The following is a 25915-nucleotide window of genomic DNA, read 5'->3' as shown; positions in this document are numbered from 1 at the left end:
AAGAAATAGAAGACAGAAATGGACAAGGACAGAAATAAGAGGGGGGTAGGGGGAGAGGGTCAAAGGGCCAGAAAAGCTAGGGTGTTAAATAAGCAGAAGAGTTAGGAAGTGAGCTTAAAGAGATGGGGAGAAGTCTGCACATGAGGATTTAAGTGCCTTGCTAAGAAGTTTTGGTGTTTTCCAACAGCAATGTGAAGAAGGATTAAACAGGAAAGTGCCATAACTAAAGGGCTGAGAGTCCTATCCCAATGGTTACTATTGAAGACTCTCAATTACCTCTCTTCACTTGAAGGACCCATGATCTTTTGGGAAAGAAACAAGGTTTGTTACTGGTCTGAGGGAAATGACAAATGGAATGACAAGACAGGACCACACAACCTTGACTAAATTCACTGCTGACTGATGGCAATGTTGAGCCACAGGTGCAATAACATCTTCTGTAAAGCAGTAGAAGTTAGCAGTAGCTACAGTGCCACAGTAGCAAAAGCAAACAAAAAATGCTGATGGATCACAGAGGGTTCAATGCCACTTTGCGGGATAAACAGTAGAAAAGAAAATCCACCAGAACAAAGAAACCAATCACTTAAGTAACTGCTGAACACTTTTAGGAAACAACGGTGGCTACGGATACTACTGCTAAAACCCTCCATAGGACATGCTTCACAAATGCACATATTTAGAAAATGGTACTCAGGAAACTATCACAGGGAATAAAGTAGGCATAATAAATGGTATATTTTGATATTTACATGCATAGCACATGAACCGTATTAGGAAATATATCTGAGTTCTATCACCAATTGGTACAATGACTGTGGGGAAAGTAACAACTTCTAAGGTCCCCTGTACCCTTATTTGTAAAATGTGAGAATAGGATAGGATACATTTCAATTCTTAAATGCACACACACACCCCTATAGTCGACTCTTCATTCAGTAGTACAAATCCAAAGGTTTGGAAAACAGTTAAATGAGTCTAGACTGGCCTGAGATCATGCTGTTTAATATATGAGGGGGCTTCCCTGGTGGCGAAGTGGTTGAGAGTTCGCCTGCCGATGCAGGGGACACGGGTTTGTGCCCCGGTCTGGGAAGATCCCACATGCCACGAAGTGGCTGGGCCCGTGAGCCATGGCCGCTGAGCCTGTGCGTCCAGAGCCTGTGCTCCGCAACGGGAGAGGCCACAACAGTGAGAGGCCCGCGTACCGCAAAAAAATACATAATAATAATAATAATAATAATAATAATAATGAGATATAAATATGAAAATAGGGACTTCCCTGCTGGCACCGTGGTTAAGAATCCCCCTGCCAATGCAGGGGACACAGGTTCGATCCCTGGTCCGGGAATATCCCACAAGCCGCAACGAGCAACTAAGCCCGTGTGCCACAACTACTGAGCCTGCGCTCTAAAGCCACAAGCCACAACTACTGAAGCCCGCATGCCACAACTACTGAAGCCCGCGTGCCACAACTACTGAAACCCGTGTGCCTAGAGCCCGTGCTCCGCAACAAGAGAAGCCACCGCAATGAGAAGCCCACGCACCACAACGAAGAGTAGCCCCCAACTCGCCGCAACTAGAGAAAGCTCGCACGCAGCAACGAAGACCCAACACAGCCATAAATAAATAAATATGAAAATAAGCATATAACATATTTTAGTGTTTTAAAATAATTTTTATACTTAGGTTGTCAAGTATAATGAAATGGAATACTGGAGTTGACATTAGGGGACTTGAATTCTAACTGGTTCTTAAATTACTCTTTACAATATTCAACTCATCAAGTATCTGAGCCGCAGTTTTATTCAATACAAAATTATGTAACTAGGTTGGTGATCGATCTTCCAGTTCTTAAACTCTATATCTTCACAGTAGGCCATGATGTGGTACACTGCCTCTTATCAAGACAGTTTAGACATAGTAATGGGTAGTCTATGAAAGCTATGTTGAGAATCAGTCAGTATTTAACATGATACTTCCTTATTTAAGTTATTCATATTTTCCTTTCAGAGTTTTTAAAATAAAAATACTCAAGTGTAGGGAGGAGTCAGTACAAATAGATTAGTTGTTTTCTATATTGATGTTACTTTCTGAGGAACAACTACTACTGGTGCTTTTTATAGGAGTCTGTGCTTTGTTCATTTTCATGCTTAGGTATAAAAAAATAGAATTCTTACATACCTTTTTAAATCAAGTATTTAAGTTAGAAAATGGAGGCTTTCAAAAAACTATCTCTGGGCTTCCCTGGTGGCGCAGTGGTTGAGAGTTCACCTGCCGATGCAGGGTACACGGGTTCGTGCCCCAGTCCGGGAAGATCCCACGTGCCACGGAGCGGCTGGGCCCGTGAGCCATGGCCGCTGGACCTGCGCGTCCGGAGCCTGTGCTCCGCAATGGGAGAGGCCACAACAGTGAGAGGCCCGCGTACCGCAAAAAAAAAAAAAAAAAAACTCAAACTATCTCTAATTGATACTATTTCTTGCATGAAACAGGATGCTGAAGATTTTTTTTTACTATTATTTAAACAAATACATTAACCACAATCAACAACCTGAAAAACTAAAGACCTAAAACATCCAAAGTTACAGAGGTCATATTTGACTCTGCTTTCATAAGAGTGTTCCTCCTTACCTGATGAAGAACTTCCAGGGTAACAGGATAAAAGAGGTTTTCAATAATTATTCGGAGCACAGGGCTCTGCCCAGGTAGGACCGTGCCTTCATTAGCAGGAGCTCCAGGAAGGGCCAGACTTCCTGACTGGACAGCACTGACAGCCTGCAGTGCAGCTTGGGCTCTCTATTTAACAATGCAAAATGAGAACTTGTGGTTACACAGAAGCATTATATAATCCTTAAAATTAGTTGATGTAAAGTAATATGAAGTTAATATAGTTAAATAAAAATATACATATCTACTTTCTCTGGGTGCATACATCCTAAAATTGTAATCAGTCAAGAATCAAAAGTCTTGCCTTCTTATCACAATGACACAATATTTAAGAAAGTTCTTAAATTTACTTGAAGAAATGAAAACAAAACCATGGCCAAAAAAGAAGAAAATTTGGATATAACTTTTATTTCCTAATTTTTAAATGACAATAGGAAAAAAGACAGCGTGAAGGGTAACATTAAAGGCCACTTTAAAAAAAATCACTGAAGTCCCCCTCTTCTTTTTTCCTCCCTGAACAACTGAGTTCTAAAGCCTTTGGGTGGCATATGATAGGCGTAAATACGGAGGAAGAGAGGAGCTGTGGTGGTTCAGAGTGGGGCAGGACGGCATCCCTATACAAAGGCATCCTGGCATGGAGCATCAGAGCCTGAGCAACGCAAGGAGCGCATCCATGTGGTATGTCTGCCTGGTAAGGGAAATCGGAGCCCAAACAAGGTAAGGAAGGTAGGTATCTGTGAGTGGGTGGCTCACTGTTGGCTGTCAGAACCTAGGGAGCACGTGATGGGTAAGAAAGGCATCCAGAGGAGAGTAGCCTAGCCAGGACTGTCAGAACCCAGGGAGAGTTAAGAAGGGGTCCACATGTAGTAAAAATAATCTAAGCAGGGTGAAGAGGAGGTCGGTCCACGGGGACCTGAATGGACTAAGGAAGTAATTCAATGGAGGGGCAGCCTGGCATGAGATGTCAGAATCCAAGCAGGGGCAGGCAGAAAAGTTTCTTAATATCATGCTCCACTAAAAGGAAGCAGGTGCTCTAAAAAATGTCCAGCTCTAAAGCTGGAGCAAGGAAAGCACAAGATGAGTGTGTAACTTTTCTGGTTTTGTGGGAGTTTTGCTGTTGCTGTTTTGTACCAGAATGCGAAGAAGTTTTCAAAGAATGATGGGAACGAGCCAAAAGGACACAGAAGACAGCTGGAAGGGGCTCCCACTGGCCAAATATAGGACAATTTGAGAACCAAAATAATGACTGTAACAAATAAAAACCCATCAAATGAAATGGGAAACATTCAGTCCATAGGCTGATATAAATTGACAGTTGATAAGGAACCGTATATTTACACTGCCTTAAAGTACCTTCCCCCAAACACTCTTCTTTCCCCCTTTGTAAGTCACAACTTTACAGTGGAGAAGCCAGGCAAACACCAGCCAAATCAAGTGATTAAAGAGCACACTATCAATAATGCAACAAATTGAAGTTATGTGCTCCCTCATATGATGCAACAAGAAAAAAAGAGCATTACTTCTGTGACATTCCTGTCAAAGCTACATACACTGAATCTAATCACAAGGAAACATCAGACAAACTCAAATTGAGGGATGGCCTAAAAGATAAGTAGCCCGTAATTTTCAAAAGCGTCAAGGTTACGAAGTCAAAAAAACCCTATAACTGTTTCAGATAAAAGGATACTAGAAGATGTGATTTCTAAATGGAACATGTGGTTATGAATAATGCTTATTTTGCTGGAACAAACATTATTGGGACAACTGGAAAAACTTGAACGGGGACTGAGGATTGGAGGGAAGTAATGCATCAAATGTTAATTTCCTGATTTTGACCACTGTATTCTGGTTGTGTAGAAGAATATTCTTCTTTGAAGGAAATGCACACTAAAAGTTTGGCCAATGAACACAGACCAGATTAACAATTTATTCCCAAATGCCTCAAGGAATCAACAGTTCCTTGTACTATATCTGTAACTCTTTTTAAATTTTGTGACTGTCTCAAAATTTAAAACAATTATTTAAAAAATAAAGTAGGTGAAAGAGAAAATTGAAGAGAAAAAAAGCACAGTTAATGATTATTGAAATTAAATGCAAGTTTTCATCAGTCTTTTGTTCCGTACTTATAATTTCCTAAGAATGGTGATAATTAGTAAACTGTCTGTGTCACAAAATGAAAAAATCCTACCACTTTAATGCAGATTCTTTCATTTCTACATATTGTACTCACTTGCAATTTTAAAGAACATAGTACTTTGTCTCAGTACTTTGTTTTCTATATGAACATTTGTTTTCATGACTTTAATTTTTAATTTACTATTTATTATACCACCTTTCTAATGTGAGATGAGTAGCTTTCCAACATTTTGCTATGAAAAATAACATTAAAATAAGTATCTTTCTGGAAAAGTGGCAGTCTTTTACTTTCTGCATGCTTAAGAGTTGAGCAACTTCCACTTTTATATACATTTTTTTTTACCTTTTAACAGCATTTTAATGTCATATACAGACTTTTATATATCAAGTAAAACACAAACTACCAAATGCTGTTTCCAAATCATCTTTGAGAACAATATATAAATTGTATGAACATTTTATATCATTAGCTTTCAAAACTATGTTCTCGTAAAGCCAAGTGTGTGGAATACTGAGCATCCTAATTCTGCTTCAAACATGGCAGTTTATCTATTTTATAGTGGGCTCCCCAGTAAGATTTTATTTGGAAAAAAGGGTTGTACTGCTTTCAAATTTGAAAACTGGCTCACATTTCCACTTTGAGCCTTTAAATAGGCAATGATGATGTTGGGAGGTCATTCAAAAAAGACTCAGAATTAACACACGGATTAGAGTTAGCAGAAAAGAACATTAAAGTAGTTATTATAACTGTATTGCGTGCACACACACACAGAAAAAGGAAAGGTTAAGTAGAGACATGGAAGACCAACAGTGCTGTCCAACAGAATTTCCTGTGATAATGGAAATGTTCAACATCTACAGTATGCAATATGACAGTACTAACCACAAGTGGCCAGTGAGCACTCCAAATGTACCTAGTGCAACTGAGGAACTGAAATTTTTATTTTTGTATTTATTTAAATTTAGCCACATTTAGCTAGCAGCTACCGCACTGGACATCACAACTTCATAATGTCTAGGAAAAATCATCATAGTGAGGCTCTCAGTGGAATAATGGTGCCTTTTCTTCTTCTATCAGGATGATTAAATCTTATCAAAACGAAGCCTGCATAACTGAAAGTAAACTTAACCTCACTAAGTTTTTTTTGGCTGCGCTGCGCAGCTTGTGGGATCTTAGTTCACCAACCAGGGATTAAACCTAGGCCCTCGGCAGTGAAAGTGCAGAGTCCTAACCACTGGACCGTCAGGGAATTCCCAACCTCACTGACTTTACTTCATTACCCATCAATCATTCTATCAATCCTTTTTATTAAACAATTCTATATACATGCTTATTGCTGCTATATTACTGTTATTGTTGCTACTGTTGTTGTTTCTCTTCCTTCACTCTTTCCTCTTTGGCATAGAAGATACCACAGTGGAGAAACATGAGAAGCCACGGTATATATTGTCCATATCATTCTAGAGTTGTCAATATACTCTGCATTAGTACTTCACAGAGCATTGAGTACAAAAGTCTCTGCATAGCAGGCATGCAAAAAAATTATTTTGACAATAAAAGTCTGAGAAAAAGATTATTTAATAATTAACTCTACAGTTTCAATTTTTAATTAGGCAAAAATATTTAAGTAAAAAAAAAATGAAAGTGGAGGCATACTTTCCACTGAAGACAACAGAAAAGTGAGGGGGGGAAAAAAAGAAATGTCTTCTTAACATGAAGAGATATTTCAGATACACAGAAGACATATTTTCTGTGTATCTGATACTAAACATTATGAGGCAGCAGAATTCTTATTATGGGATAGTTTTAAATGTTTCAGCAACAAACCCTCCGGAATGGTTACATTAACTAGTGGTAAAGGAAACAGCAGTAGTATGATGGAAAAAATCAACAAATATTTTATTGAGGTGGGGGAGGTATATATACTTCATGTAAAATTTAAACATGCCTGGATAATGTGAAGAAGCCATTTTTAAAATTGAGATGGAAATGAATATACAACAAAATTCACAGATCTTAAGTGTTCCGTTGGATGATTTTTTGGGAAATTTTTTAAGGGAAAATCCTTCCACGGTCATCTCTTTGCAAATTTATAAACTTCCACCCACAAGGTCAAGAAAAACTGTCTATACAAAAATGAATCATATTAATACAACCACTCCTCAAATGCTGTACCTCAAAACAGGATCTAAATTTTTTAGCTATAATTTTAGCTTAAACCAAGGGACAAAGATACTTGATATTCACCTGACCCTCTGCCAAGTATGTCCATAAGCTGGAAAAGAAGTTATGTGCATGTTTTGGGATATCTTGCTATTCAAAGAGAAGAGAATGAAACAGTAATTTATCAGTTTCTGAGGGCTGCCTGAATAAAAAAACATCTGGTACATTTTATATATGCAAACAGGACCTTCAATTTTGACTTCAGCTTTGGTGTAGGACTCTGAATAAAACAAAAATATTATTTTATCAAACACCAATGCAAAAAATGGACAAAAGTAACAAAATGGAAAGGGTACTGGGAAGAAATCAAGGCTATCTAAGAATAAACTAGGTCATTTGGGCTGGCTTTGGTTGCCAAGCAACTGGGATTTCTCACTGTTTCCCTTTGGAATAATCCAGTCTTTAAGAGTTTTATTGTTTATATCATCTTTAAGAATTTAACATATTTAGGAATAACACTAATGTGAAAACTGCATGACTTACATGAAGGAGAATTAAAAATTCTTCTGAAAGATAGGAAATAAAATATAACTTCCTCCTCAAAAGGATCAGTTAGCAATATAGACATGTTAATTATCTACAAATAAATCTATCAAATCAACACAATTCTGTGTTTTTTGGGGTTAGGAGTTATCAAAATAATTCTAATACATCCTGAGAAATAAACAAAACATATTATCCATTTAATTTCTAAAAAGAGAGGGTAAAGAATAGGGCCTTGCCCTACAACATATTAAGCCTTAGGGACACTGAATTAGGAATGGAACAGAACAGAATCCAAAAGGTAGTCCATATTAGACATGGACTGCATACCATGTGAGCCACACACACGAGGGTAGATGGGGGTCACGCAAGCAGAATGTGTAGTCGTGTCTAACAAGTGTATATATGCGGGTTGTAAATATGCATAGTCTGTGTATGGAAAACTAGACCATGACAAAAGACAAGTTTCACAAGAGTGGATATATACATATTTTTTAAGATTTTTTTTGATGTGAATCATTTTTTAAAAAGTCTTCATTGAATTTGTTACAATAGTGCTTCTGTTTTATGTTTTTTGGCACGAGGCATGTGGGATCCTACCTCCCCAACCAGGGATCGAACCCACACCCCTTGCATTAGAAGGCAAAGTCTTAACCACTGGCCTGCCAGGGAAGTCTCATGAATGGATAATATTGATAAATGGGTTATTCAACTACAACAAAAGAGAAACTGGTCACTGGGAGTTAAGAGAAAGACCAAAGCCTCACTCTCCACCCACAAAATATTCTTAACAAAACAAAGATTTAAACACTACAAATAAAAACAACCAAAACATGAAAGTATAAGAAAATATAGGTAAAAACAATGTTTTTAATCTTGCTATACTGGGTTTTTATGAGTATGGTACCCATGTCAGAGACCATAATACAACTTCAGAGATTTGACTATTATATAAAAATATTTTTAAAATTGCATTAGCAGACAAAATTCTAGACAGAAAGTATACAGAATGGTGGCTGCCAGGGTGGGGGTAGGGGAAATGAGGAATAAGTGTATAACAGGTATGGAGTTTCAGTTTGGGAAGATGATAAAGTTCTGGGGATGGATGGTGGTGATGGGTTGCACAATGAAAATGTACTTAATGCCACTGAACCATACACTTAAAAATGGTTAAAGTGGTAAATTTTACGTTATATATATTTTACCACAATTGAAAAAATCGGGGAAAAACTGCATTAACAGAAATCACTATAAATACTTTACAAGTTATTAAATAAAAGAGAGTAAACAATAAGATACAATTTGTTAACTAGCATATTAACACAGATGGACAGGAAAACTGCTTGCTCATATATTATCAGTGGCACCCTAAATCAGCAAATGAGCTTTAGAGAAAGCAATCATGCAACATATACTGAAACATAAAACATGCATAGGCTTAGTCCCAGCAATTTTGTTGTCAGAAACATAAATAAGATAATGCTGCATGTGTGCCAAGATATGTAAGGATGCTGCTGTAGTACTATTTGTAAGAGCATAACATGGCAATCTCAATCTAACAACAAGAAACTGGATAGCACAGGACAGGGAGATCAGCTCGGTGCTTTGTGACCACCTAGAGGGGTGGGATAGGGAGGGTGGGAGGGAGATGCAAGAGGGAGGGGATATGGGGATATGTGTACACATATATCTGATTCACTTTGTTACACAGCAGAAACTAACACAACATTGTAAAGCAATTATACTTCAATAAAGATGTTAAATTAAAAAAAGAAAAGAAACGGGATAAATTATGGCTGCCCTTTTGAAGAGAGTATTATGCAGTCATTTAAAAATTATGAAGTAAAAAAATAAAATAGAAAGTATGAAGTAATTCTATATTTGTTGTCATGAAACAACATCCCTGACATATTGTAGAGAAAAAATAATTAGTTTTCAGTAGTTTTCAAACTATTAGGATTCCATTGGTATAAAATTATATACATAGACAATAACCTGAATAGAGAAGGGGTACACAGTAAAATGTTAGCAAAATGTTAGTTAATTAGTTATATCTGGGTAACTGGATTGTTTTATTTTTTATTTTTCTGGATTGTTTGAATGTTTTACCATGAGCATGTACCCTACTTACAAGGCAATTTTTCATTAAAAAAAATTATACTATTTAAAAATATCTAACATTTCATTTACTCTTAAGTTTAGATAGTTTATTATAGGCCATTAATATCTCTTAGATAAGTTAAGGATTGTGTGCAGGAAATGTCACTGTTTCTAAAAATGTGGAAAACTATAAATTCAGCAGCTTGCATTATAATGACTTTCAACACAGAGTCAAAGAGCTGAAGGAGTTCTTTTGCCTAGAGCAAGAGTATCATGGCCAAATTGCTCTCAACATAATTTAAAAAACCTTTCTTAAAATGTACTTGCTTTGTGGATAAATTTTTCCTACCCTGAAGTTACTTCAAATTACTATTTTAGCTACTTAAAAATCAACCTGGAGAGACACAGAAGTTTGAACATGAATTATATCAAAATAAAAACTGGAAAATTAGGTAAGAAATGTTCATATTCTATATTCCACATTCACCTTGGAGAGTCAAAATTCATTTAATGAACATATCTATACAAATTCTTACTAACATCTTAAGTTCAGTTACTTAACATTACAATAAAAGCATCACTCAACTTCTCAATGCCTTTGTTACATATTCTGTAAAAAGAAGGGATTGACTTCTAAACACACAAACGTTACATGTTCTGTAAAAAGAAAAGGATTGACTTCTACAGTTCCTTTCAGATCTGAGATTTTTAAGAGAGACATAACAATGTATGTTTTTTTCCACTCATGAAAACAGTTGCAAGGGAAAACTAAATATCTGCCATTTCTAACACCATATCTTCAAACTTACTTCCAAATGGCAGTGCTTTCTTATTCTTAAGTCTTTGGGTAAGAATTTACATAAACAATCTTTACCAGTAGAGCATGCTAAGATGAAGAAAAACACATGATTTTTTTTCCTCTGAAAAACAGAAAATTAAATTTAAGTTATTATATCATGTGTTCTTATAACTATTTTTAGAAATACCTTTAATACTTACAGCTTGATTAGGTAGATTGTCAGTCTTAAGTTCTCTGTGATTGGAATACTGAATAAAAACAGGCTGGCTTCGAAGGTGAGGAGTAACAGGAGTGTAATAATTCACCATAGTAACAGCAGCTTCCTCAGAAGCCATTTCTAAGAAAGCCTGCAATAAACACAAGAAAGTAAAGTGAAAGCTCATGTTTTTGAAAGGCAGCTAAGAACTACTTTGTCATTCCAGCTTGCTCTAAACTCAGTATTCTCAAGAGAAATCACATTGTCCCCAAGGGGATGAAAAGACTTGTTTCAAAGTGTATCATTGACAGTAACTGAAAACATAATTGAAAAAAGTTGGGTTCAATAAACGATTTGGGATTGGGAAATGGCCAGTTGATTAAATGATTTTATGTGGTTTTTGGTTTTCTTCTTATTTCTGTTTCTTCTAAAATCTAGAAATAATTAAAAAGGCAAAAATAAACGTGTGCATCACTACTATAAATAGTAGTAGCTTTCAGTTTCTTCCTAAAAAATTCTCAAACAGAGATGAGGCATAATGATTTGCTCTTCTCTACCTTTTTATAAAACAGCCATTTATGAATACAATAGAGCATTCAGGTGCAAAGGCTCAACTGTACAAATCAGGGAAATGGGAGAACTTCTTACATTAAGTCAATATTGCTTTGGGTCATTCAAGTGACCTTTTTTGGATATTGGCAATCACTGTACTAATATTAGCTATTTGAAGACTAACACAAGAAGAACTGAGATGGAAGAAGCTCCTTGGTATTTATGTCTTATTCTGTATAAAGCTTCTCCTAGCTGTCAGGACTCCCATTAACTTATGACAGGAATAGGATACTTACAGACCTTTAAGGTGGCAGGTTTTATCACCCTATCTTAATGGTTAAGAAGATAAAATATAGACATCTACTAAGCGTTCTGAGCCCTCAGAACTACCTATAAGAACATCTCAAATTTAAAATGCAGGAAGAACCCCGATCCAAATCACTGTCTTTGAGGAATAAAACAGACTTTGAGTCATTTATACTATCTAAAAGGTATAGATGTCCACAACACACTTTAAAGTTGCTATCCAATTGTATCAATAATACACTTTTTCTAATATTTCTAAGAGAAGTGGATAAAAATGATCAAGGTAACAAAAATAGCTATGGCAGTATTTCCTAACTATCTGGTTTTTAATCATCTTTTCAACAAAGAATTTGTAAACTGTATTCTAATAATATTCATTATATGGGGAGAGTCTCTTCCTGCAAACTCCTTTCTAAATGTTTCTAAACTCCTGCAATGTCTAACATCAGTCACACAAAGGAAAAGCTGAACAATGTCTTTGGAATATGATTCTTATCACAGGAATTTTTTCCTAAATGTATATACAACCTAAAAATTCATATGTAAAAATAAATTTTTCTACATGGAGTCCAGTAAAAGAATTATTTATGTTTTCCTAAAGCATCCAAAGGGATCAATTTTCATAATGTAGGGTGGAGAGAAAACCGAACACTACCCACAGAAAGGCTGGTGAAAATAACCCCTACTCTGTCCTCAACACTCCACCTACAAGAACCATAGGAAAGATTATGCTTACAAGTACTACTAGTGACTCACAACAGAATCTCCTGAAGTAATTACTAACAAGATATTTTCTAAACAGGATTTATGATCAAAAGACAAGCAATTAAAAAAAAAAAAAGACAAGCAATTAACATAATAGTCAATTAGCACTACAGATAAATATAAACCTAGAACCAACTGCAGAAACAAAGGAAAGTGTGACATTGCCTGCTGCCTCTCAGAGCTATTTGACATAAAACATAGGATACACTATATGAAACACGATAATGTACATAACACATGGCAGTTAGACATTTCACAGCCATTAGACACGGTCATGTTGGCTCTTTCAAACCGTGCAAACCATACTATTCTCAATAGTGGCATCTGTGATAAAAAGATCCAAGTGCATGCACTATCTCCAAAAGATGCAAGAAAAATGTGTAAACACAACAAGGGCTGAATACTAAGACATATTATTTAACTTCTCCAGTTCTTAATAACCTCATCTGCATTAAACAGGGATGTTAAATAGTTTACTAAAGATAGAGGAGTCTGAATCAGACATCATTATCCAATCTCTGATGGTAATCAATCCAATCTCTTCTGATAATCACAGGATATTTTCATAAACCATTTTGTAATTAAGAATATAAAATATGTTTGTTAACAAGTCAATGAATAAGAGATAATCCTGTTTCCTATATTAACATTTTTGTTTGCTGCTTCCTGTCATTAAAAAGTTCTATTTTAAAAACTATTTAAATAGAATGAAATTTAGGGGGAAAAAAAAAATTCAAGAAAATAAAATCTTTTTTTTTTTTGGCCACACCTTGCAGCTTGTGGGATCTTAGTTCCCCCACCAGGGATTGAACCTGCACCCCTGGCAGTGAAACTACGGAGTCCTAACCACTGGACTGCCAGGTAATTCCCCTAAAAATCATTTTATCACTAACACTCAGAGATAATAACTGTGGGTCAGTCTTTAAAACTTACATACCTGGCTTTTTCCTTTCAACATCAAAAGATTAGTTACTTTGCCAAATGGTAGACCTAATGATATGACCTCTGCTTCGGTGACATCACTTGGAATTTTGCGAAGATGGAGAACACGGGAAGGCGAACAGGGAGGTCTATCTCCTTTAAATTTCTTGTTGTCATTCCCATTAGCTAAAAAATATAAGATTTTTAAAAAAATTACTGAAACTGATTTGGGCTGACATATTACATTAACCATATCATCACATTTGACATTTGATATTCCAAGAGTTTCAGGTTTTGAAATTCATGAACTACGTACGGGGCTGATGTGAGAAGAGTAGAAGACAGTGGAAAACAAAACCATCCACGTTTCAATGAATGCGTTGATTTTTCACTACAGGTATTATATTTTTTAAAAATTGAACTCTGGGGCTTCCCTGGTGGCACAGTGGTTGAGAGTCCGCCTTCCGATGCAGGGGACACGGGTTCGTGCCCCGGTCCGGGAAGATCCCACATGCCGCGGAGCGACTGGGCCCGTGAGCCATGGCCGCTGAGCCTGCGCGTCCGGAGCCTGTGCTCCGCAACGGGAGAGGTCACAACAGTGAGAGGCCCGGGTACAGCAAAAAAAAAAAAAAAAAAAAAAAAAAAAATTGAACTCTGATTTTTAACGTCAAGGAAAAGTGCTGGGTAAATGAATTACATATTTAGAGGTATCAAAACCTCTAAATAGTTAACTATTTGTTGTGAATAGAGAACAGTATTTATAATATCTTTAATGCATTTTAAAGGTATTTTTCTAATTTGTCCTATTACTAATTAAACAAATAAGAAAAATAACTTTTAGGAAAGACAGTAATAAAAATTTTATATTTATCACAGCCTACGAGGATTTGGATTTGAGATGCATGTTTATGAAAATAAGTTTATTTCTTGGGCATCATATAATTTTTACCAATCTATTTTTTAAAGTACTTTTAGAACATAAATTGTGGTTTCTTAGGATAATCTTATTCCTTTGATATAACAGGCAGTTCTTAACATAAGCATTATCACCTTTCTGGAAATGCAAATTTTTAGCCCCACCTCAGACCTACTGAATCAGAAACATCCCAGTAACTGTGTTTTAACAAGCTCTCCAGATGATTCTGAAGCAACCTAAAGTTTGAGAACCACTGCTGTAAAATTAAGAAATCCATTATGCCAGTTTACAGCCAAATTTTATTTAAAGCCTATCTTTTAACAGTGACAATAACTAGAACTGACAAGCCTGTAACAAGTACTCAAATTTATGTACATAAGATTCAGAAATGTTTTTCTCCCAGAAATAGCACCAAGTAAGACTGAATGCAAATTATCTGAAAGCCAAAAGTTTCATTACAGTGTTTTTTTTAATACTAAAATACTTAGCAGTATTAGGAGGAAAATATAATCTTTCTAAACACCTAAGATTATCATTTTTCTAAACACTAATGAAACTTTACAATCAGGTGTCTGTGATCCTAAATAAACAAATTTCATGAGGACCACCTAAAAATTATATGGCAGTATTTTGTACCCATAGCTGTGGCACAGAACTCAACTTGCTTACAGGTAAATAGGTTGACTTAATACCAAAACCAGCACTTGCTCCCAAATTCTCTATGTTCATGAATGCAGGCAACATCCTACCTGGACCCCAATACCATCAATTCCTAGAGGTCCTTACAGGACCTCTCCCTTCCTCTAGTTTCACCCCTCCCCCACTTCCACTCAGATCCAATATCATATCAACCTAAACAGATGTATCATGTCATTATCCTGCTCTAAAAACCCTGACAGGATTCCAGCTACCTAAAATGTCCATTAGTTTCTAGTTTTCACGCTGTTTTCATTTACACTGTTTCACTGGAGTTGACAAAAATATACTAAGTTAAATATTATTAATTTTAACAGATGAAGAGACAGAGGTTCAGAGATTAAATAATTTTTGTACACAGCTAGCAAGTGATAAAAGCATTATTCAAACTTAAGTTTAAAGGTAATTTTCTTAACCACAAAAATCTCAAAGTGTCTTTATGAGGATTATAATGATAATACTGTCACTAGATTAAATGCCAAATATCACCTCGTGGACAGGAGTGAAAGCCAAGCATGAAGTGCCTTTCTGCACCCTCCCTCCCTGTAAGCCTAGATGGCTAGACAACAATACCACCACCTTGTGCGTTCTAACCAGCACAAAGTGTTAAAGACTAGAAAAACATACTAAAGGCCAAAGGCTTTTGTAAGTTTACCCAGAATATTCCAAAATGAATGAACATTAAGAAGGTTGTTTCTTTAACTGAGGTGTTCAGAATCTCCATAAAACTATGTGTGAGAAAAAATGAATACCTACACAAGCTATTTGAGCTTGCACTGAACTATCAAATAAAGACCTATGGTGACAAATTTTTATCAAGAATTATGCAAATATATTACCATTTTAGGTTGTTAATTGTTCTGCATTATAAAGTGCCTAGACTATGTTCAGAGCATGGGCTATGAAATCACACATCTTGTTCTGACACAACTGAGCCTGAGATTCTTCTCCGATAAAATGAGTATAATAACAGTATTTGGAAAATGTAGTATGAGTATTTGGAAAATTAAATATGATAACATTTAAATGTTAGGTGTAATGCCTAGTACAAAGTGATCAATAATCTATGTCTTGATTTTCTTAGGAGGGCTTATTTTACCTGGAAAGTATGTTCTTTCTACTTTTTTGGTGCTAAAATAATGATTGTGGACAACAGTGGATTTTTTTCTCTTGATGTTCTTACTTTGCAAAATTGACATTGCTTAACATTAACTGAAAATTTTATTATTCTGTGTAATCTAAAAGCCTAAGAACTACTCATCTAGATGACCCAAAAAGGTTATATCTAAAGACTTGATAAATATAACAATCTAAAAATGAAAAATGCATATAAGCAATTATATGGCATTATAATTTAATAAAAGAGGAAACAAGAAAATTGCAATGCACTGAATACATAACTTTGACAAATTATTCCCTGTACAAAAGGATACACCACAAACTTTTCCAAAATTGTATTATGAAAATAAGCATTCAAAATACTTAGCTTGCATAAATCTTGTATTTTTTGAATATAATGAAAAGTCCTGAATGCCTACTACATATTATGTTCCAAAGAGATAAGTGGAAGAGACTTTTTAAAAATTCATATATTCCCATCTCAAAACTGAAGGGATCTACCAAGAAAACTATCCTAGAAATATGGATCTTTTTAAAAATTCAACTTTATTAGGGTATTCTTTAGGTATAGTAAAATCCACCTGCATTTTAAATGCAGAGTATGACAACCTTTGACAAATAACCCATATGGCCACAAAAAACCACTGAACCTGGACTTTTTTTTTTTTTGAAGGACTTTTAAATTATCAATTTGATATTTAAAACAAGTACAGGGCTATTTAGGTTTTCTATTTCTTTTGCACCTGTGTTTTTCAAGGAATTGGTCCACTTCATCTAAACTGTCAAACTTATTGGCTTAAAATTGTTCACAATATTCACTTGATATCTATCTTAGCCTGCTCAGGACACCATAACAAAATACGACAGAGTGGCTTAAACAATACAAATTTACTTTTTCACAGTTGTGGAGACTAGAAGTCCAAAATCAAGGGTCAGCATGGTCACTTTCTAGTGAGGATTCTTCCTGGCTTATAGACAGCCACCTTTTCACATGGTCCTCACATGGCAGGGGTGGAGGGAAAAAGCAAGCTCTTTGGCATCTCTTCTTATAAAGACATTAATCCCAGTGAGGGCCCCACTCCAAAGACCCCATCTCCAAATAGCATCACATTGGGGGTTAGGGCTTAAACATATGAATTTTGGGGGTACACAAACATTCAGTCCATAACAATATCTTTTTAATGTCTACAGGATAGTTCTTGATATTGGTAATTTCTGTCTTTTTTTAATAAACCTACCTAGAGGTTTATTAATTTTATTGATCTATTAAAAAAACAGCTATTGGTTTCATTAATCCTCATTTTCTATGTCATTAACCTTTGTTTTTATATTTAATATTTTCTATTTACTTGGGGTTTAATTTGCTCTTCTTATGCTACACTTAGAAGCTTAGATCATTCATTTTAGACTTTTTTCTAATAAAATATTTAAAGCTGTAAATTTCCTTCTAAGAACAGCTCTAGCTGAACCCTACAAACTTTAGTAAGTTGTGTTTTCATATTAATTCACTTTAAAATATCTTCTCATTTCCCTTGTGACTTCTTATGTGATCCATGGATTAAGTGTTACTTTCTTTTTCCAAGCAACTGGAGATTTTTTTCTCACATATTTGAGGATCATTTCTTAAAACTACTAATACAATTCTAATGCATAATTTTAATGCATTCATATTTACTGAGACTTAAGGACCCAGCATATAGTTTACCTTGCTGACCATTTCATGTGAACTTGAAAAGAATATGTATGCTGATGGTGTGCAGGAGACTGTTCCATATGTCAATGAGGTCAAGCTGGTTGATAGTGTTGAAAACTTCTATATTAGGTGATCTACAAACTTCCTCTAAAGGGTCACATAAATATTTTAGACTTTTGTGGGCCATACAGGCTCTGAACCAACTATTCATCTCTGCAGTTGTAACATGAAAACAGCCATAGCTGACATCTTGCAGAAAAACCCAAACGAACTTTTCGGCCAAGCCAATAAATAAGTATGACTGTGTTCAAATAAAGTTTTATATATAGACAGCAAAATTTAATTTTATATAAGTTTCATGTATCAGAAATTTTTCATGTATCAGAAAATATTCTTTGTGTTTTTCACCATTTAAAATGTAAAAATCAGGAATTCCCTGGTGGTCCAGAGGCTAAGACTCTGCGCTCCCAATGTAAGGGGCCTGGGTTTGATCCCTGGTCAGGGAACTGGATCCCACATGCTGCAACTAAGAGTTCGCATACTGCAACTGAAGATCCCGCGTGCTGCAACGAAGATCCTGCATGCCGCGACAAAGACCAGGCAGAGCGAAATACATACATACATACATAAATACATAAAATGTTTTTTAAATGTAAAAATCAATCTTAGCTCATGGGCAATATAAAAATGGGCAATGGAGTGGATATGGCCCACAGGGCAGAGTTTGCTAATGCCTGCTCTGGATCCTTATTGATTTTTATCTACTACACTATCAATTACTGAGAGAGGAGTGTTGAAATCTGCAGCTATAATTGTGGATTTGTCTATTTCTCTGTTTAGTTCTATTAGTTTTACTTTATGTATTCTGAAGCTCTGTAATTAGGTGAATATATATATTTAGGATACATATATTTATCAAGAAATATAAATAAATGGAATACAAAGTAATAAATGACAAATAAAATGGAATATAAAAAATAATCTAAAGGAAAAACAGAACAAAATATATGGGACAAATAGGAAATAAATAGGAAGATGAAAGACTTAGGGGGGTGCAGATTCAATCCCTGGCTGGGGAACTAAGACCCTGCATACCGCATGGCCAAAGAAAAAAAAAAAAAAAGACTTAAACCCAACTACATCAATAATTATATTAAGTGAAACTGGCATAAAGATTCCAATTGAGGGGCTTCCCTGGTGGCGCAGTGGTTGAGAGTCCGCCTGCCAATGCAGGGTACACGGGTTAGTGCCCTGGTCCGGGAAGATCCCACATGCTGCGGAGCGGCTGGGCCCGTGAGCCATGGCCACTGAGTCTGTGCTCCGCAAAGGGAGAGGCCACAACAGTGAGAGGCCCGCATACCACAAAAAAAAAAAAAAAAAAAAAAAGATTCTAATTGAAAGGCAGAGATTATGGTCTGGATAAAAGCAAAACAATTATATGGTGTGAATAAGAAACCCATTTAAAATATAAAATCCAGGTTACAAGTAAAAGGATGAAAACACATAAATATGTAAACACTAATCACAAGAAAGCTGGAGTGGCTGTACTAATACCAGACAAAGTAGACTTCAGGAAAAGGAGTATCACCAGAGATAAAGTGAGACATTTCATAATGATAAAGGGATCAATTTATCAAGGAAACATAATATGTCACACATAAAACATGCACATAAATGGCAGATAATCTCTGTTTTTTAATTATAATCTTTACTTTTTTTGTTTACTTTTTTTTAAGCGACTGCTCTGGGGTTAAATTGACAATTCATATCTTTAACTTACCCCAGTCTACCTTAAAATAATATTATAACACCTAGGTATTATGTAAGAACTTTTCAAAGTATATGTCTATTTTCCTTATCATATCCTTCGTGTTACTATCATATATTATACTTTTCACATATGCTATAACTCCCCAAATATATTATCTTGCTTTAAATAGTCAATTACCTATTTTTCTTTTTGCATCTTATTTTGTTCACTTATTGTGTCTTATGGAGCTTTCCATAGAGAGCATTCTATACTTTTTTTTCAAATAATTTTTTACTGTGGTATAATACACATAAAATTCGCTATCTTAACTATTTTTAAACGTAGAATTCAGTGGTGTTAAACATATTCATAATGTGTAACTATCACCACCACCTATCTCCACAGTACTTTTCACCTTGTAAAACAGAAACTCTATACCCATTAAAAAGTAGTTCCCTAGTCCTCCCTTCTTCCAGCCCCTAGCAACCACCATGCTATTCTCTAAGATTCTGACTACTCTAAGTATTCTTTCTTATTTCCTTTTGTGCATATCATATAGCTATTTTCTTTGTGGTTACCATGGGGATTACATTTAACATCCTAAAGTTATAACACTTTAATTTGAATTTAGACCAGCTTAACTTCAATAACATACAAAAACTCTGCTCCTTTACAGCTCTGTCCCCACCCCTTTCCATTATTATCACAAAATTACATCTTTATACAGTGTGTGCCCAGAAACACAAACTAACAATTCTTTTAATGCATTAGTCTCCTAAATTATTTAGAAAACAAAATGTGGAGTTACAAACCAAGTCACTTGGTAGCTTTTAGATTAATAATTTTAAAAAAATGTATTAGCCCCTTAAATCTACAGAAAACAAAAAGTAGATTAACAAACCACTGTTAGAATAATATTGGCTTTTATAAGGGCCTTCACTGAGATCTTTATTTCTTCATATGGCTTTGAGCTACTGTCTGGTGTCCTTTCATTTCACCCTAAAGGACTCCTTTGAATATTTCTTGCAGGGCAGATCTAGTGGTAATAAAATCCTTCAGTTTTTGCTCATGTGGAAATTTCTCTTTCACTTTTGAAAGAAAAATTTACCAAACATAGGATACTTGGTTGACAGTTTTATTCTTTTAGCACTTTGAATATATTGGCCCACTGACATCTGTCCAAAGTTCCTGAAGAGAAATCTGGTCATATTCTTATTGAGGATCCCTTGTATGTGATAAGTTGATTCTCTCTTGATACTTTCAGGATTCTCTCTTTGTCTCTGACTTTTGAAAGTTTCATTATAAAGGTGTCTCAGTGTGGGTCTCATTGAATTCATCTTACTTGGAGTTCATTAAGCTTCTTAGATGTTTATATTCATGTTTTTCATCAAATTTGGGAATATGGTAACTCTGGAAATCAGACTCTTCCCCTTTCTAGGGGTTTTCTCATTTGTGTTATTGTTTTTGATTGTTTTAGACTGTGTTTACGCCAAGGATCAGCTTGAGGTGTAAATTTAAGTTCTACTCAGGTGTCTTCTGAGCCTTTTCCTGGGCATGCACTATCACTTTCTAATTTTCCCTGTAGATGCAGCTGTTTTTTAATGTCCTAGTCTTCAATCTTTGGCTCCCAAAAGGGGAAAAAAAGAAAAAATGAAGGGGAGGAGGGTGTGGAAAGCACCAGCCTTTTATATGCTCTGGAAGTCACATATATTGGGAGTGGGGCGTGCTGGCTTGCAACAATAGCGGGAGATGCAAGAACAATGTCCTACCTGCATGATCAGAAGAAGCACCAGCAATCAGAGCACAGAACCCTTGAAGTTGAAGGACAAGGTCCTTTTTGCCTACCCTGGCTCCTATTTGTAAGCTGCTCTGGAACCACACAGTTGCCTGCCATGTGACTGAGCGTGAGGGATGGGTAGCTGCTGCTGCACTAAGAGCTAAAATTGACCAAAATTAACCACAATTTACCTTCCAAGTCTTCCCCTGGAACTTGCAAGCCTTCAAAAGACTCCAGAGTTCCAAATTAGTTATAGACAGATTCTGCCAGTGCAATTGTTGTCTAGGTAGAAAGACAGACTCCTGGTGCTTCTTACTCTACCATCTTCCCAGAATCCCTCAATCATCTTTTAAATTATCCAAAAAATTGAGAAAGAAAAGTCACATATCCACATATTTACCACTTTGTGTAGATCCAAGTTTCCACCTGGTATCATTTTCCTCAAGTCTGAGGAATTTCCTTTTCCATTTCATAAAATGTAAGTCTGTTACTAACAAATGCTCTCAGCTCTTGTGTGCCTCAAGTAAGGCTTTATTTTAACTTTATTTTTGAAAAATATTTTAACTGGATATAGAATTTGTTTCATTGTATTTATCTACAGTACTTTAAAGATGTTGCTCAACTGTCTTCTGGTTTGCAGTTTCAGGCAAGCACTCTCATTACTCTTATCTTTGTTTCTCTGAATAAATGTGACTTTTTTCCTCTGGCTACTTTTAAGATTTGTTCTGCATTCCTGGTTTTCAGCAATTTGATTATGAGGAGATTTGGTGTGGTTTTCACTGTGTTTATCCTGCCTGTGGTTCACCGAACTTCTTGGATATGTGGCTTTACAGTTTCCACAATATCTGGAGTATTTTCAGTCATTATTTCTTCAGATGTATTTGTTTCCCCACCCCCAACTTTTTTTCTGGAACTTCAATTATACATATGTTTAGACCACTTAATTTTGTTCTACAGATTATTAAGGCTCTGTTCATTTCTTTTTCAGTCTTTTGGTCTGTGTGCTTTAGTTTCTATTGTGGTCTTTAAATTCACTGATCATTTCTTTTACAGAATATTAGTGCTGTTACAGCCATGCCATGTTTTTTTTTTAGATATTATAACTTTATCTCTAGAAGTTCTATTCGATTTTTAGCTTTCATTTTCTCCCTGTTATGTTGATATTTTCCTTTAAATCCTTTCACATACTTTAATAACTGTTCCAAAGTACAAATCTGCTAACTTCATCATCTGTTATTTTCTAGGTGTGTTTCTATGGACTGATTTTTCTCCTAGCTATGGGTTGCAATTTTTGATTGAATGCTCAACATTGTGAGCACTGGAATTGTTTTATTCCTTTAAAGTGCCAGACTCCTTTCTGGAAAAAAGTTAAGTTACTTTAAGATCAGGTAATTGTTTTGGAGCTTGTTTTTAAGTCTTGTTAGGGTGGGTTTAGAATAGCTTTTATGCTAGAGCTGATATACCACCCCTACTGGTAAGGCACGTGTGGCTTAATATTCACCAACAGATTCAAGGGCAGGTTTCTGGAGCACTTTTCTCACAGATGGAAGCTAGAACTCCTACAGGCAGCAAGACGAAAGAGGAAAAAAACATGCAGAGATGCCCCAGAAGTAACACTTCCACTTATTATCTCATTAGACAGCACTCAATCACATGACCACACCTAGCTATAAGGAAGACTGGAAAAGCAGTCATTTAATCTGAGTGGCAATGTGCCCAGATAAAAATTAGAGCTCTGTTGCTAAAGAAAATAGAAAGTATTGGGGTACCCAACAAACAGTCTCTGCCATAATTCCTAAGATTAAATTTAGGAGGAAAAGCATATGATTTATGTAGAAAAGTATAAAACATTTTCATAATTACCAAAGGACATAAAATAAGACCTAAAACCATGGACTCACATGCCATATTCCCAGATGGAAAAGTAATTACACAAAAAGATCAACATTTCAGAATCCCTAAGATTTTGTGGGGAAGGAATGGGGAATGAGGGGCTGTTCTAGAACTACACAAAATAATTTAAAGTTCGTATGTCCATTATAGGCTAAGAGACATTCTTAAGGAATATTAATATCTAAGCAGAACGACCAGTTTGCCTGGGACAGTCACAATTGGCATCATTGTTCTAGCAACCTGTACAGTTTAACATCTCTTTTGAAAAAAAATTAACAGTTGCATTGAAATAAGCTAGAATAGGCTTAGTAGATCCAATTGATTTTTTTAACTTCCAGTTTTTGCCATGCTCTCATTTAGTAGTTTATAAACCACATGTACAGTGATTAAATCTGAATGTTAACCAATGTTAACCAGTGAGACGGAATCTCTTCATGACTTTTTCACAGACAACACACAGAGTCTTTGATTTAAAGAGGAAAGAAGGGAGGGAGGGAGGAAAGGAGGAAGGGAGGAAGGAAGAAAAAAGAAAAGAAATGCAGTGGCAGTGGGGACTTCCCTGGTGGCGCAGTGGTTAAGAATCCAGCTGCCAATGCAGGGGACATGGGTTTGAGCCCTGGTCTGGGAAGATCCCACATGGCACAGAGCAGCTAAGCCCATGAGCCACAACTACTAAGCCTGCACTCTAGAGCCTGTGGGCCACAACTACTGAGACCGCGTGCCACAACTACTGAAGCCCACATGCCCTAAACCCTGTGCGCAGCAACTACTGAGCCCACATGCTGCAATTACTGAAGCCTGTGTGCCTAGAGCCCGTGCTCTGCAACAAGAGAAGCCACTGCAATGAGAAGCCCACGCACCACAATGAAGAGTAGCCTCTGCTTGCCGCAGCTAGAAAAAATCCGCATGCAGCAACGAAGACCCAACACAACCAAAGGAAAAAAAAAAAGAAAACAATTTGAAAAGAAAATTTAAAAAAATTTTTTAAATTTTAAAAAAATTAAAAAAAAAGAGAAGAAATGCAGTGGGACACGTAGCTAAGGATAGCTCCTAACTCCTTCCATCAGTATTCAACCTTCTACCTATGCTATTCATTTGGCTGCCAGGCTGCCAGTCTGTGGAAAATGTGGGAATTACAGGCCAGTTACACATGAAATACAATTACGTTTATAATCATTCCATTTTATATCTTATAGTAAATCCATAAATCTGTAATTCTGAATTAATTTAACTTGCAAAGTTTCTTCTCCATGTGTAAACAATAAAGTGTCAGACGTTAATATACTGACACCACTAACAGAACTTTGCAAACACTTAAATTGTATCAGTTTTATCATCATCTGCAAACATTAGAAAATCAGTTATTACCCAATAATGGTATAATATTAAATACTTTCAATGGAATCAAAGGAAAGTTTCTGGGAAGTCATTCTATCAAAAGTGAAATGTGTGACACTAATGAAAATTCAGTTTAAAAAACTCAGCTAAAAATAAAACTTCTTTGGGGTAATAATACAAATATAAATTTTGGTGCAGCAAGATGTCATGGCAAAAACAGTGTTCTGACAGTCCCATAAAGTAGACATGTATCTGCAATCTATTTGGTGCACACATAGCTTGTTACCAAACAAGCAATATTCTACAGATAGAAAGAAAAATTATAGTCATCAAATTTTACAAATATTTTAAAATCCACATTTAGATTAATTGAACTACAAAAATTTTGTGATGAAGACTGTACTGAATACAAAAAAGATCTTTCAACACAATACATGGCTTTCTTTTAGCTATGCATTATCAATGTAATTTTTTAAATTATTTGTGTCTTTGAAGAACTACTTAAGTAACTTACAAAGGGATTTAACTTGTTTATAAATGAGCCCTAAAAACTTTGACACAATTTGTTCAAAATCAATCAGAAATATTTATTCAAAGAAGTCAAGGAATGGAGTACCAAAATCTTTAGTTTTTGAAGCTTTTAGAGAATTGCAAATACTGAATCAAATATTACAGAAGTATTTTTAATGTATAGGTGACCTAAAAAAAGAAGTTTTTACGTATCAACAGGCAAACCCTTCAGCAGGCCAACAACCCCTCATAAAAGGCAAACTAAAATTAGAAATTTTCCATGTATCACAGATATTTAACAAGGAAGTCTATCTCTGTTCATGGATTTGAATGTAAATGTCTGGATTTTTAATTTTCTCTTCCCTTCTGGTAGGAATCCCCAAAGCAATAAATTAACATATACATTAGGACATGTTAGGGGCTGGTGATACCCTAGCAAGTCTAGCAGAGCAAACACAAAACTTCCCTGAAGATTCTCACAGAAGAAGAAAATAATTCAGCCAAAGATTACCTCACAACCAAAAATTATGAATCAAGGAAAAATAATATACCATAAGCAAATACTAGCAGATACAAAACCAAGTAATATTAGCACCCTAAAGAACTCCATAATTGTAAAATCTGAGACTATAAAAATTTTGCTTTAAATAATTAAAAAATTAGGGGGAAAAAGCAATGGAAACCATAAAAAAAAAACACGATACTGTTTTTCTAAATAACAACAAAACTAGATCATCTTTAAAAATGAATCAAGTAAAACAGAGAAAAATGAAAAATATATGCCTTGAAATCAATTACTCAATAGAAGGATTAAACAGCATATTAGACAAAGCTGAACAAATAATGAATGAATCAGAAAACCATTTCAAGGAAATTATCCAAAATACAAGACCTTAATGAGAAAAAGGTGACAATAAATGTAAGAGGTTAAAACAACTTGCAGGACTAAATGAGGTGGTCCTATACATGTCTAACTGGAGTTCCAAAAGGAAACAATTCTTTGGAAAGTAGGGTCACTCCTAGACAGAATAAATGAAAGTAAGTCTGCAGCAATGGTCTTCAACACTGGCTGCACCTTAC

General features: G+C 35.5%; 1 protein-coding gene across 6 annotated transcripts in view; it reads right to left on the bottom strand.

The window, feature by feature from the left end:
- Positions 1-25915, bottom strand: part of PTBP3 (polypyrimidine tract binding protein 3) — a 96503-nt gene that overhangs the window by 34768 nt on the left and 35820 nt on the right. For 3 of the 6 annotated variants that reach the window (XM_060154617.1, XM_060154618.1, XM_060154619.1), the window contains 3 exons: positions 13160-13329; positions 10604-10750; positions 2626-2790 (listed from right to left, as the gene is read on the bottom strand). In XM_060154617.1, the coding sequence (XP_060010600.1) occupies positions 2626-2790; positions 10604-10750; positions 13160-13329 (482 nt within the window). The remainder of the gene's footprint in view (positions 1-2625; positions 2791-10603; positions 10751-13159; positions 13330-25915) is intronic. The other 3 variants (XM_060154621.1, XM_060154622.1, XM_060154620.1) reach the window with 1 other exon arrangement.

This window comes from Lagenorhynchus albirostris, chromosome 7 (genome assembly GCF_949774975.1).
Source record: "Lagenorhynchus albirostris chromosome 7, mLagAlb1.1, whole genome shotgun sequence".
In the NCBI taxonomy this organism is placed as follows: domain Eukaryota; kingdom Metazoa; phylum Chordata; class Mammalia; order Artiodactyla; family Delphinidae; genus Lagenorhynchus; species Lagenorhynchus albirostris.
The sequence above is the reverse complement of the archived record's forward strand: the minus strand, read 5'-3'. Positions and strand labels throughout refer to the sequence as shown.